This window comes from Bos taurus, chromosome 28, assembly GCF_002263795.3.
Source record: "Bos taurus isolate L1 Dominette 01449 registration number 42190680 breed Hereford chromosome 28, ARS-UCD2.0, whole genome shotgun sequence".
NCBI lineage: Eukaryota > Metazoa > Chordata > Mammalia > Artiodactyla > Bovidae > Bos > Bos taurus.
The window spans coordinates 8884059-8898902 of record NC_037355.1 but is presented as its reverse complement, the minus strand read 5'-3'; the positions used below and the strand labels follow the sequence as shown (position 1 = coordinate 8898902).

Genomic DNA, 14844 nt, shown 5'->3' with positions numbered 1-14844 from the left:
GTATTTCACCTAGGAGTAGGGCTGTTAGTGTACTTGGCAGCACAAGTAAATAGAAATTTAAGGGAAACTTAATTTTCCTTTCCATACCATACATGCAACATTTCAGAGTAAAAGTGATCATTTACTATGAGAGAGAGTTTGTTACAATCACAGTTTTTTATATTCTAGATGTGTTTACAATTGTACTTTAGCATTACTTTTAAAAGGGAAGAGAAAAACAGGCACTTAGGACATTTTTATCTTTTCCAATAAAAATAATAGTTCAAATAATACTAGCAGCTTAATCATAAAAACAGAATATCAGTTAATGCTGAGTATTTCAATCTTCCTGGCAATAACAACAGAATAATAAAATATTTGTATGTCATAGGATGAGTATAGGACTTGTATGATTTTAGTACTGTTTTAAAATATATATCTACCCTTCAATGACCTCATACTGAAGAACTGCAGTACTTCCTGAAAGCATGACTTAGAGGATTTTTAAGCATTTTCTGAGTCTGCCTTTAAATTCTAAGTATCATTAACGAAAATAGTATGAGAAGTAGGGTGTTCTTAAAGCTATTTAGAATAACAGCTTATAATATTTTAAGGCAACCTGAATTATCAGTGCAAATTTTGCTTCACTGTAGAGTTTTCCCTGGCAGTAACTATTTTAAATATGTAACCCAAATTCTTCCACATATTGGAAAGCAAAGAAGTTGTTGTGTGATTATGCAGGGTGAAGGTATCCCATACACAAGAAAAACCCTATTGTGACCCCCTGAAAACTTGAAATTCTGATTTTAAATACCATCAGGGTAAGAAAAGCAGACTTGATCCCTATGAAGTCAATGCCCAGAGATGAGTTGTTTCTGAAGGCCAAACTGGGAAGTAAGATATCAGAAATGGGTCTCCATGAGGACAGAACTTACTAAGTTCCTTTTCACCTGCCCCTCCCTCTGTCCCAAAATATGGTACTTTCTCTTTGGTAATAATACTTCCTCAGTACTTAACCTCCCTGACACAACCATGTACAGCGTCTAATTACAGGCAGTTTTATACCTGCAGGCCATATATATAGAGAGAGTCTTGGAGATCTTTAGAATGGCACTTATGGTTGGGGAACTATTTTTATGACCTGTGCTTCACTTAGATGAAAGACAACTTACAAGGAGCTGTCTGGAACATGCCCTTTCCCATGACTTAAAAGGCAGGCATCATGCTATAGGATATTGCAATGCTACTATTAATACCTTTTTAAACAAGCAGCTTCCAGTAGGCTGCTTTCAGAGCTATTTAAAAACAAAGGGTATAATTTTAATATGGTTGGAAACTAAAATAAAACTGTTAGAATTCCGCATAGATGTTCTGGCTCAAAGATGCAGGGATACCTGTTATTCATCCCCTCTTAAGAACTTCTTTGTTCAGTCACAAATGTTCAGTAAGCTGGAAAAGGTGCAGTCTTACTGAAGTTTCGAGGTAATGGCTATTAGATTCACTGGGCTGACAAACTATGCAAAAATCTCTGAATACAGAAGGGAAGGTTTAATAGTGTAAGTCAATTCTATCCATGTTTTTAACGTTATCAACGTATTGAAGTGTGTACATCAGCACCCTGTTGAAAGGAAGATTACATTTTGGCAAAATTTAAGAGATTCTTTGAGGAACCAACCATCTGTGCTTTTCAACACTGTAAGGAACCAACTACCTACCGTGTAGTCTGCTGACATTCTGCTGCATTATAAATTTCAACACGTGAGTTGCAATTAGCTTCCTAGACGTCAACTATACTTAGAATCTAACAGAATCTTAGTGACCTGACGAGGTAAGGGTCTGAGGAATACTTTAGTCCAAAAGCCTTTTTTAAAAAAAAAAAACCATCAGACTATATACTGTATACTTTTAAAGTGAATTATGCATAAAAGTCTGTGCAAACTATGACGTATATTGCAATAATATTCTCAAAAAATCCTAGTATATTTTAGCATTAAGTTATATAAAATACATCTTTATAAAAGTACAGAATTTTTTAAAGTTTAAATTATACTCATGGAATAGGCAGCCAGGCTCACTTTTTAGTACTAAAATAAGATTTTATCGATCTAAATTATTGCTTAGTCCTATGGAGCCATCAGAAACCTGTAACAAATTCAAGTCCTATTTCTTAAGGAAACATGCCCTAAAAATTCAGCTGTCATTAAGTTAGTCTTTCTGAAACGTTTCAACTGAGGCATATCTTCCGTAAAACTGTTAACTGATGCTACCCATGGCTTGGTTTGTCAGGATCCAGAATTGAGTCTGGTTGTAAAGTTCCTACTTGTGCCAGGAAGCTGTTCGCTGTTTGTTGTCCCCAGTCGTAGTAGTCTGGAGCAAAACTTGAAAAGGAAAAGAGAGATTTCAGTGACTTGAAACATTATGCTGACTGCTGATGACATGCCTATTTTAGGTTGACAGAAGTGGGCTTCTGTATAGATAATCCTAAAGCTTTTCAAAGTAGTTTCCTGAAGCTAGTTTTCCCACACAACCGTGTTAGCTGTGCACAGTGGCTAGAAGACCTCCCAAAAAAGTCACCTCAACTCTTCAGAGCCTGGAAGAGTAGTATTACTGATACACAGTAATACCAATCACTATGTATATCACAATGCTTTAGCCACAAATTGTATCTGAATCCTAATGGAGAGTCTGATACACTCAGTTCAGTCAGTTCAGTCACTCAGTCATGTCCGACTCTTTGCAATTCACTACCAATGTGTTTTTGGACAAATAACTTCTGTGCCTCAGTGTTAATATCTGTTAGGATGGGAGTAATATTAGGAACTAACTTGTTGGGCTTTTGTGAGTTAATACCTGTAAAACTTTTAGAACATACAGTATCTTAATATACAGTCACCACTCAATCATGCACATTGAATTATTGTTGTTCCTATTACTATTTTCCTCTATATAATGGAAAGACTGGCAGGTGAGGGGTTAGGGCTGCTCCAGCAGATACAGGGGGACATAAATAGGGAGCCGGCACTGCAGGGGGGTGACTGGATAAGAGGACAGTTTTAGGGAAGAGAATTAGGACACCTTTGACCTCAGGAAAAAAGTCCTGACCTTAGGACTTTGACACCTTCTAGTTCTCCCTTCCTTATCTGTTCTTTAGACCTTCTGACTGGATGGATGGCTCTACTCTCTTTTTCCCTATCACCGTCTTTTCCTCTATCTGACCGGATGTTTCCACTCCCTGATCCACTGAGAGAGCAAGGTATTCTCCCAGCTTTTCCTGAATTCTCCTGTGCCTATAATAAGGGCTCCTTTCAGACTTATGAGGTTTTCTAAGGATTTTACTATTGGTAATAAAGAGCAGAAAACCAAGCATATCCTCTCATTATCATTTTACCCCAGGAAGAAAAGAATTTACCTTAAAATGTTAATGGTAGGTCTTTAAATTTACAAAGGATTACATAAGACTGGCTTTCACTGCAAAAAACCCCACTTGGCCTGAAGCTGTCCTTTCATACGAACAGCGGAGTGGTTCTGGAAGGACCAGCAGAGAGAAGAGAGGAGCTTGGCAAGCATGAGGTCAGCGCTTTAGCCCCAGAGTGAAAGAGGGGACAGGAGCACCGGGCAGTGGAGTGTGGCTGAAACGTCCCTGGGCTGTCATGGTAAAGCGCATGGTCCCTGGAGGGAGACTCTGGCTGCAATTAATCTCACTACACAGGTGTTTCCCCCTCCTTTTTCTGTCTGCCTCACCTCCCAGCTCCAGGGTTTTAAGTAGACATTCTGCACCACCCTCCCCCCGCCCCCATTTAGTTTGAATCTATCTCATTGGCTTGGCCTTCAGCCCCCTAGCCATGCCCCTTAACAGGAACTAGGTAGGGTCTTACCTTCCCTGAAGTCCCTGAGGGGCAATGTTCCAGGCAAGGTCATCATCACTGTCATATCTTCGAGGGTTGTCAAAGAAGTAAGATCTGGGACCGAATCCATGGCTGGGGACCATTCCAGGGTTTGTCTGGAGGGACAGTTTAATTGTTCAGTGTACTTTCAGTCACTGTGCCTCGCACAGGCAAAGAAAAATAACATCCCTTTCTTGCAGGAGACTAAAGATGCTGTATTCAGCTGAGTGCAGGCACCTGTTCAGCTGGAGTGTTCATTTCAGTTGCTTTTATATTTAAGAGTATTAACATTTTCTCTTATCAGTATGGACAAAATCTTGCAGAGTTCTGCTTGAAGCAGTTAATTTGTGTTGTGTTAAGTCACTCGGTCCTGTCTGACTCTTTGTGACCCCATGGACTGTAGCCCACCAGGCAACTCTGTCCATGGGATTTCCCAGGCAAGAATATTAGAGTGGGTTGCCATTTCCTTCTCTGTGGGATCTTCCCAACCCAGAACCAGGGTTGAACCTGGGTCTCCTGTATCACAGGCAGATTCTTTACAGCCTAAGCCACCAGGGAAACCCCACAGCAATGAATTATCACTATTTTAATCTCTCACAGAAAAACCAGACAATACCCCAGTCAGCCAAACTAGACAGTCCCAAATAAGATCTAAACCTGTATAATCATGTGGGCATTCACAGCAATGAATTAAAATAATGAAATGATGAAATTTTAAGAGTTTCTTAGCCAGTTTATACAATCTGCCTCTCCTGTTTCTGTCCCCAAGCTGAGTTTACCGTTTAAGAAAATCACAGTTACCCACAGGGCACTGCTTGTAGGACCCCACACGGATACCCAAATCCAAGGATGCTCAGATCCCTCATATAAAATGACATAGTACAGTCAGCCCTCAGTCTACGCGGGTTCCACATCTGTGGATTCAACTTGGCTTTTGTTTGGCATCTTTGTCCATATCAATGGTGGTCCATTTAAAAGTTAACCAAGAAAAAAAAAAAAAGTTAACCAAGAGAGTTTGAAAAAAGGTTATTATAGGATGGGTATTTATATGTGAATTTCTGCTTTTCTAAGACTAATCTAGCCAAACATAGGAAGCAAAGCAGAACTTATACGAGGTGGAACACCTTCAACTTTACTATTTGTAGCAATTCAAGAATATCTATACATAGAATGAAACGCTTACCGCACACACACATACAAAAAGTAACTCAAAATGGATCAAAGACCTAAACATAGGAGTTAAAAACTATACAACTCTAAGAAGAAAATATAGGGGCAAATCTTCATGACCTGGCAAAGAATTTTTAGATATGTCACCAAAAATAAGCAACAAACCAAAAAACATAACCTGGATTTCATCAAAATTAAGTATTTTTGCTTCATAAGATACCATCAAAAATGTGAAAAGACAGCCACACAGAGAGAAAATAGTTGCAAAGCATGTCTCTTACAAGAGACTTATATCTAAAATATACAAGAACTCTTACAACTCAATAGTAAAAAGTCAACTCAATGCAAGAAGCTCAAATCAGGTGCTCTGTGACAATCTAGAAGGGTGGGAGATGGGAGGGAGGTTCAAGAGGGAGGGGACATATGTATACCTATGGCTGATTCATGCTGATGAGTAGTAGGAACCAACCCAATATTGTAAAGCAATTATCCTCCAATTGAAAAAAATGTTTAAGTGGGCAAAGGATCTGAATAGCCATTTTTCCAAGGAAGATATACACATGGCCAAATAAATACATTTTAAAAATGCTTGACATCTGTAGTCATCAGTGAAATGCAAATTAAAAGCCAAAATGAGATATCTATCATGGTGTCCAGAATCAAAAAGCCAGATAACCAAGCACTGGGGAGGATGTGGAGGAAACTTCACTATTGGGAATAAAAACTCTCTGGCAGTTTTTCAAAAAAGTTTAACCTAGAATCACCAAATGACCCAAGCAATTGTACTGCTAGATACATAATGAAGACACACAAAGACCTATGTTCAAACAGAAACCTGTAATGAATATAGCAGCATTATTCATAACAGTCTAGAGACGGAAACAACCCAAATGTCCATCAATGGATGGATAAACAAGCTGTGGCATATCTACACAGTGAAATACTGGCCATAAAAAGGAATGAGGTACTAATACATACTACAATGTGGATGAACCTTGAAAACATTCTGCCAGGTGGAAGAGCCAGTGACAAAAAGTGGCATACTATATGATCTCATTCTTATCAAAGTCCAGAATAGGGCAATCTGTAGACACAGAAAGTAGATCAGTAGTTGCTTAGGGACAGGGGTATGGGGCATGGTAGATAAAGGGTATGATGTTTCTTTCTGAGGTGATAAAAAATGTTCTATGGTGGTGATAATTGCACATACCTGAATATATCAAAAGCCATTTAATTATATGAAATGGGTAAACAGTTTGTTAAATGGAAATTATATCTCAATAAAGCTGTTTAAAATATATGTGTATTTTAATATATGTGTGTATATATATACACACACACACACACATATACAATGGAGATTCTCAAACTTTACAGTGCATTCAAATCACTTGGGGTGCTTATTAAATTATTTAAAATGTAGATTCCCAGAACCTACCCTGAGAGATTCTCAGCTGAGTCCAGGACATGGCCTAAGCATCAATACTTAGACCAAGCAAGCACCCCTTGGGTTTCTGATGTGGATCCAAAGAGCCACACCTCTAGTACACTGTTACACCAGCTCTAGTGATGTCAAGTATAGAGGCTTGTTTATACCACTGTGTTCTGGATACAAATGGTAGAGAACATTTTTTAAAAACACCCCACCTGCAGGATGTGCTCTTTTAAAAGTCAGTGAGTATTAATTAAATTACAAGTTTCTCCCCAAAAGAATATCTGACTTTTTTGTCAAATTACAGAAGTTACAGATTGTTATTCAGTTGCTAAGTCACATCCAACTCGTTGTGACCCCATGGACTGCAGCACTCCAGGCTTCCCTGTCCTTCACTATCTCCTGGAGTTTGCTCAAACTCATGTCCATTGAGTGAGTGATGCCATCCAACCATCTTATCCTCTATCGCCTCCTTCTCCTCCTGCCCTCGATCTTTCCCAGCATCAGGGTCAAAGTTACAGATAGTAATAGGACTATTACTGAGTCATTAGGAATTTAGTTTCTTCTCCAAACCTTATTATGCTAAGCAAAGCCACAGTGTAGGACAGAATTAAAATCATGGACCTGACTTCCATTTCAAGATGGTGGCGTAGAAGGACGTGTGCTCATCTCCTCCTGTGAAAGCACCAAAGTTGCAACTAGCTGTTGAAGAACCACCAATAGGAGGATGCCAGAATTCACCAATAAAAGATACCCCACGTCCAGAGACAATGAAGCCACAGCAAGATGGTAGGAGGGGTGCAATCACAATGAAATCAAATCCCATACCCTCCAGGTGGGTGACCCACAGACTGGAGAAGAATAATACCAAAGAAGTTCTCCCACTGTTGTGAAGATTCTAAACCCCACATCAGGCTTCCCAGTCTGGGGATCCAACATAGGGACTGGGAATCCCCAGGGAACCTGGCCTTGAGGGTTAGCAGGATTTGATTATAGGACTTCTAGAGGACTGGGGAAAATAGACTCCAGTTTTGGAGGGCACAAACAAAACTGTACATGCACCAAGACCCAGAGGAGAGGAGCAGTGACCCCACAGGAGACCGAACCAAAACTACCTGCTAGTATTAGAGGGCCTCCTGTGAAGGCGTGGGCTGGCAGGGGCATACCATAGGGATGGGGGTCACTAGAAGGTCCCCCTTGGCATAAACCCTCTTGGAGTTTGCCATTAACCTTACCAGAGAGCCCTTAGACCCCAGGGCTGGGTCGCCTCAGGCCAAACAACTACCAGGGAGGGAGTGCAACCCCACCCATCATCAGACAATTGGAGTAAAGCTTGGACCTAACAGAAGCAGAAGATATTAAGAAGAGATGGCAAGAATACACAGAAGAACTGTACAAAAAAGAACTTCACGACCCAGATAATCACGATGGTGTGATCATGACCTAGAGCCAGACATCTTGGAATGTGAAGTCAAGTGGGCCTTAGGAAGCATCACTATAAACAAAGCTAGTGGAGGTGATGGAATTCCAGTTGAGCTATTCCAAATCCTGAAAGATGATGCTGTGAAAGTGCTGCACTCAATATGCCAGCAAATTTGGAAAACTGAGCAGCGGCCACAGGACTAGAAAAGGTCAGTTTTCATTCCAATCCCAAAGAAAGGCAATGCCAAAGAATGCTCAAACTACCGCACAATTGCACTCATCTCACACGCTAGTAAAGTAATGCTCAAAATTCTCCAAGCCAGGCTTCAGCAATATGTGAACCGTGAACTTCCTGATGTTCAAGCTGGTTTTAGAAAAGGCAGAGGAACCAGAGATCAAATTGCCAACATCCGCTGGATCATGGAAAAAGCAAGAGTTCCAGAAAAACATCTATTTCTGCTTTATTGACTATGCCAAAGCCTTTGACTGTGTGGATCACAACAAACTGTGGAAATTCTGAAAGAGATGGGAATACCAGACCACCTGATCTGCCTCTTGAGAAATCTGTATGCAGGTCAGGAAGCAACAGTTAGAACTGGACATGGAACAACAGACTGGTTCCAAATAGGAAAAGGAGTTCGTCAAGGCTGTATATTGTCACCCTGTTTATTTAACTTATATGCAGAGTACATCATGAGAAACGCTGGACTGGAAGAAACACAAGCTGGAATTAAGATTGCCGGGAGAAATATCAATAACCTCAGATATGCAGATGATACCACTCTTATGGCAGAAAGTGAAGAGGAACTCAAAAGCCTCTTCATGAAAAGTGGAGAGTGAAAAAGTTGGCTTAAAGCTCAACATTCAGAAAACGAAGATTATGGCATCCGGTCCCACCACTTCATGGGAAATAGATGGGGAAACAGTGGAAACAGTGTCAGACTTTATTTTTGGGGGCTCCAAAATCACTACAGATGGTGACTGCAGCCATGAAATTAAAAAACGCTTACTCCTTGGAAGGAAAGTTATGACCAACCTAGATAGCATATTCAAAAGCAGAGACATTACTTTGCCAACAAAGGTCTGGCTAGTCAAGGCTATGGTTTTTCCTGTGGTCATGTATGGATATGAGAGTTGGACTGTGAAGAAGGCTGAGCACCGAAGAATTGATGCTTTTGAACTGTGGTGTTGGAGAAGACTCTTGAGAGTCCCTTGGACTGCAAGGAGATCCAACCAGTCCATTCTAAAGGAGATCAGCCCTGGGATTTCTTTGGAAGGAATGATGCTAAAGCTGAAACTCCAGTACTTTGGCCACCTCATGTGAAGAGTTGACTCCTTGGAAAAGACTCTGATGCTGGGAGGGATTGGGGGCAGGAGGAGAAGGGGACAACAGAGGATGAGATGGCTGGATGGCATCACTGACTCAATGGACGTGAGTCTGGGTGAACTCCGGGAGTTGGTGATGGATAGGGAGGCCTGGCGTGCTGCGATTCATGGGGTCGCAAAGAGTCGGACACAACTGAGCGACTGATTCTGGTCTGAGGAAGGCCCTGTCCACCAGAGCAAGACCTAGTTTTTCCCAGTTCCTCCCATCAAGAAGCTTACACAAGCCTCTTAGCCTCATCCATCAGAGGGCACACAGAAGCAAGAAGAAACACAGTCCCACAGAAGCTAAAACAAAAACCATAGTACAGAAAGTTAATCATGATGAAAAAGCAGAAAGTTATGTCCCAGATGAAAGGACAAGATAAAACCCCAGAAAAACAACTAAATAAAGTGCAGATAGGCAACCTTCCAGAAAAAAAAAAAAAAAATTCAGAATAATGATAGTGAAGATGATCCAGGATCTGGAAAGAATAGAAGCAAAGATTGAGAAGATGTAAGAAATGTTTACCTAAGACCTACAAGAACTAAAGAACTAACAAACAGAGATGAATAATACACTGCTGCTGCTGCTGCTGCTAAGTCGCTTCAGTCGTGTCCGACTCTGTGTGACCCCATAGATGGCAGCCCACCAGGCTCCCCCTGTCCCTGGGATTCTCCAGGCAAGAACACTAGAGTGGGTTGCCATTTCCTTCTCCAATGCATGAAAGTGAAAAGTGAAAGTGAAGTCGCTCAGTCATCTCCGACTCTTAGCGACCCCATGGTCTGCAGCCTACCAGGCTCCTCCGTCCATGAGATTTTCCAGGCAAGAGTACTGGAGTGAGGTGCCATTGCCTTCTCTGGAATAATACACTAGAAGGAATCAATCACCCCACTCCAGTACTTTTGCCTAGAAAATCCCATGTGGGGTCGCTAGAGTCGGACACGACTGAGCGACTTCACTTTCACTTTTCACTTTCATGCATTGGAGAAGGAAATGGCAACCCACTCCAGTGTTCTTGCCTGGAGAATCCCAGGGACAGGGGAGCCTGGTGGGCTGCCGTCTACGGGGTCGCACAGAGTTGGACACGACTAAAGCGATGCAGCAGCAGGAATCAATAGCAGAATAATTGAGGCAGAAGAACCGATAAATGACCTGGAGGTCATTTATGGGTGTTTCCATCCATAACAGAAGGGTGGAAATCACTGCCACAGAACAGAATATAGAAAAAAGAATGAAAAGACAGTCTAAGAGACCTCTGGGACAACATTAAACACACCAACATTGACATTATAGGGGTCCCAGAAGGAGAAGAGAGAGAAAGGACATGAGAAAATATTGGAAGAAATAATAGCTGAAAAATTCCTAACATGGGAAAAGAAATAGTCAACCAAGTCCAGGCAGGATAAACCCAAGGAGGAACACACCAAGACATATAGTAATCAAACTGACAAAAATTAAAGTCAGAGATAAAATATTAAAAGCAACAAGGGAAAAACAACAAATAAAGGGATCTCCCATCAGGCTATCAGCTGATTTCTCAACAGAAACTCTACAAGCCAGAAGGAAATGACATGACATATTTAAAGTGATGAAGGGGAAGAACCTACAACCAAGAATACTCTACCCAGCAAGACTCTCCTTCAGATTTGATGGAGAAATCAAAAGCTTTCCAGACAAGCAAAAGTTAAGAGACTTCAGCACCACCAAACCAGTTTTGCGACAAATGCTAAAGGAACTTCTCTAGGCAGGAAACACAAGAGAAGGAAAAGACCTACAGAAAATAAACCCAAAACAATTAAGAAAATGGTAACAGGATCATACATATAGATAATTACCTTAAATATAAGGATTAAGGATTACCTTAAATATAAATGGATTAAACGCACCAACGAAAAGACATAGACTGGCTGGGTGGATGAAAACATGTGTATGTATGCACTTACCACATCACTCTGCTTGATGCTCCCAAATTGTACATAATTATTTTACATTTTTACGTTAGTCATGTTCCCATTATGGCTTACAATTATAATTATCTTTTATTTTTTGTCTGGCTATTGATTGTGAAAACTGATAAAGATCTTTTACTATTGTGATTATTTAACTATTACTCACTTAATACCACTGTATCATGATTGGTCAACAGAAAAATAACAGAACTCTCTGTCACCAAAACTAGGATCTAAGAGAAAAACCTATAACTACTTTTTAAAATCCAGATGCATATAAGAATTATCTTGAATGTTTTTGAAAAATACAAATGCTCAGTTATTGCTTTTTTTCTCCAGAGCTCCAGATATGTTTCTAATGAGCAGTCATGCTTAAAAACATCTGGACTACATGATGATCTTTTACTTTTATCTAGTTTGTTTCACTTTTTCTATTTCATATTCAGTGCTCCCATTTCATTTAGTTTATGTTCTCCAGTTTCTCCATCTCTTCTTTTTTTGATGTTCTTTCTCAAGCCTTTATCAGGTATAGTAGAAAAGCTTTTGTATACATAGATATAAATATGCATAATATATCTATTTTAGAAAACTTATGAATTTTTGCCTAACTAAAAAAATTATGACATTTTGATTCCACTTGTTGGAACTAGTATAAATAGAATGCTAGATTTCTAACTAAAAAATAGATAAGCAGCAAAGGTTTAATGTATAGCATAGGGAACTACAGTTAATATCTTGTAATAATCTATGACGGAAAATAATTTCAAAAACAATACATGTGTACTTGTATAACCACATCACCTTGCTGGGCACCTGAAACACTGTAAATCAACTATACTTCAATAAAATACATATTTTTTTTTTTTTTTTAAATCATGGATCTGGGAGCCAGGATGCCTCAGTTTGAATAGGAGCTCTGTCCCCTACCAGCCATGATTCTGAGCCTCAGTTTCCTCATCTCAAAATGAGTATTATATTCATCTACTTTACAGAGTTATTGTGAGAATTAAAGTATATTTAAAATGCTTAGAACAAGGCCTAGCACATATAAGTGCTATACAGTTGTTAGCTATTTTTACCAAATACTGTATGTAATAATGCTTTTAACCCTGGCAGTCTTGCCCAGGGGTATTTTATGAACACTGGTGCTTCACCAAGCCAAACCTGACACTCAGATTTACCTGCTAATGAGAATTACTTCATGACTACAATATAAAAAATAGGAAGGGCTTCCTATTTATGATTTTACATTGTTCATGCTGAATTCACTCTCTCAGGATGAATCAGGAGATAATGTCCTTTAGGGAGTAAAGAATCATTTTCACTCATTAACACACTACTGTAGATGAGCAGTTATCAGTGTGGCCCAATAACTGCTGGAGATTCCCGGGATGCTTTCAAGGATCAGCAAGGTCATACCTATTTGCATAATTATCATATAAAGAAGCTATTTACCTTTTCTATTGTGTTGACACTGGCACCAGTGATGCAAAAGCTGTAGTTAGCAAAACTGGTGCTGCCTGAGCACATTTCAAAGCAGTGACACCAACTGTACTAGCAGTTACTGTGCTCTTCACCACTACACAGTCACAGTTCAAAAAAGATTCACTTAACAAAGCAGGAAAAACTGACTACTGAAATTTTATTACAAGAAAAAGAACCTGTACAACTCCGAGTTATAGTTACTTTTTTCATGCAACATGACAGCTTTGTTAGGGGAAGCACTCTGATTGAAACCGCCCACCCTGGCCAGGCACCATAGTAACCCTTTGCATGAGTTGTTTTATGACAGGAGATCCTGATAAGGAATACGGAACTAATAAGCCACCACCAACAGGAAGAGTTCGGGAAAGGTTAAAAGGAGACACCGTGTGTCCGTCCACTTCCCAGAATCCCTCTCGCTAGCATCCATCTTGGCTGAGCAATGCGTGCGCCACCAGGAAAGACTCTGAATTAGAATGATTGGTCAAAGACCACCCGGAAACTATCACCATAAAACCCGACATTGCGAGCCACGTGGCAGAGCAGTTCTCCTGGATTCCCTTACCTTACTGCTCTCCACCCGGGTGCCCTTCCCAATAAAATCTCTTGCTTTGTCAGCACATGTGTCTCCTCGGACAATTCATTTCCGAGTGTTAGACCAGAGCCCAGTGTTAGATAAGAGCCCAGTTTCGGGCCCTGGAAGGGGTCCTCCTTCCTGCAACAGCTTCATGACAACCATGGCTTTTCAGCTGTGGACATTTGGCAGACACTCTCTCAAAAATGAATGAACTGAGCTGTAAATCCAAGGAAAACATGTGACTGTTTTCACTGATCAAATTTCACCTTTTAAGCAAACATGAAAGCTTTGGAAACCTTGTATTCTCCACCATGAGGTTGACAGGTTCCGAATATTTGATTTTTTCTGATGATCAGTGGTGAGATTAATGAATGAGATATTTTTCTTGTATTGTATAATGGAAATACAACTTTTGAAAGATATGCATAACTCAATAAACCAAAATTTTCCAAATGACCAATACATGACACGACAAAACCATGCATGGATATAAAGATCCATTCAAAGTGCAAGGTAGATGGGGAGGAGAGAAGATTGCAGAGGAATAGGACAGGAAGAGCACTTTCTCCCTGACAAATTCATCGAAAGATCATTTGAACGCTGAGCAAATATCAAAGTGCAAGGTAAACCAACAGATGTTAACATAGAAAACAACATGAAAAGTTCACTGATACAGTTTTAGATTCCAAATTGCAGCTAAGAAATCTTAAGAAATCATATCTCATTGAGTTTGGGTGTATATTAAAAAATACATTTATATTAAAATTTGAGGCTTGATTTTCTTCATGTACTTCAAAACAACATATCACAACAGAAGCAGATAGGAGAATGTAGCTGTCTTCCATTAAGCCAGACATTAAAAAGTCACAAAATTTAAACAATGAAGAACTAAAGAACCTCTTGATGAAAGTGAAAGAGGAGAGTGAAAAAGTTGGCTTAAAGCTCAACATTCAGAAAACTAAGATCATGGCATCCGGTCCCATCACTTCATGGGAAATAGATGGGGAAACAGTAGAAACAGTGGCTGACTTTATTTTTCTGGGCTTCAAAATCACTGTAGATGGTGACTGCAACCATGAAATTAAAAGACGCTTACTCCTTGGAAGGGAAGTTATGACCAACCTAGACAGCATATTAAAAAGCAGAGACATTACTTTGCTGACAAAGGTCTGTCTGGTCAAGGCTGTGGTTTTTCCAGTAGTCATGTATGGATGTGAGAGTTGGACTATAAAGAAAGCTGAGCGCTGAAGAATTGATACTTGAACTGTGTTGTTGGAGAAGACTCTTGAGAGTCCCTTGGACTGCAAGGAGATCCAACCAGTCCATCCTAAAGGAGATCAGTCCTGAGTGTTCATTGGAAGGACTGATGTTGAAGCTGAAACTCCAATACTTTGGCCACCTGATGCGAAGAGCTGACTCATTTGAAAAGACCCTGATGCTGGGAAAGATTGAGGGCAGGAGGTGAAGGGGATGACAGAGGATGAAATGGTTGGATGGCATCACTGACTCAATGGACATGAGTTTGAGTAAACTAGGAGTTGGTGATGGACAGGGAGGCCTGGCGTGCTGTGGTCCATGGGGTC

The 14844-nt window shown here is 40.2% G+C and overlaps 1 protein-coding gene across 1 annotated transcript in view; it reads right to left on the bottom strand.

Annotated features, from left to right (window-relative positions):
- Positions 1 to 1506: 1506 nt before the first annotated feature.
- Positions 1507 to 14844, bottom strand: part of GPR137B (G protein-coupled receptor 137B) — a 55709-nt gene continuing 42371 nt past the window's right edge. The window contains exons 6-7 of the mRNA NM_001191481.1: positions 3855 to 3979; positions 1507 to 2357 (exon numbers count right to left, since the gene is read on the bottom strand). Of these exons, the coding sequence (NP_001178410.1) occupies positions 2243 to 2357; positions 3855 to 3979 (240 nt within the window). The 3' untranslated portion in view covers positions 1507 to 2242. The remainder of the gene's footprint in view (positions 2358 to 3854; positions 3980 to 14844) is intronic.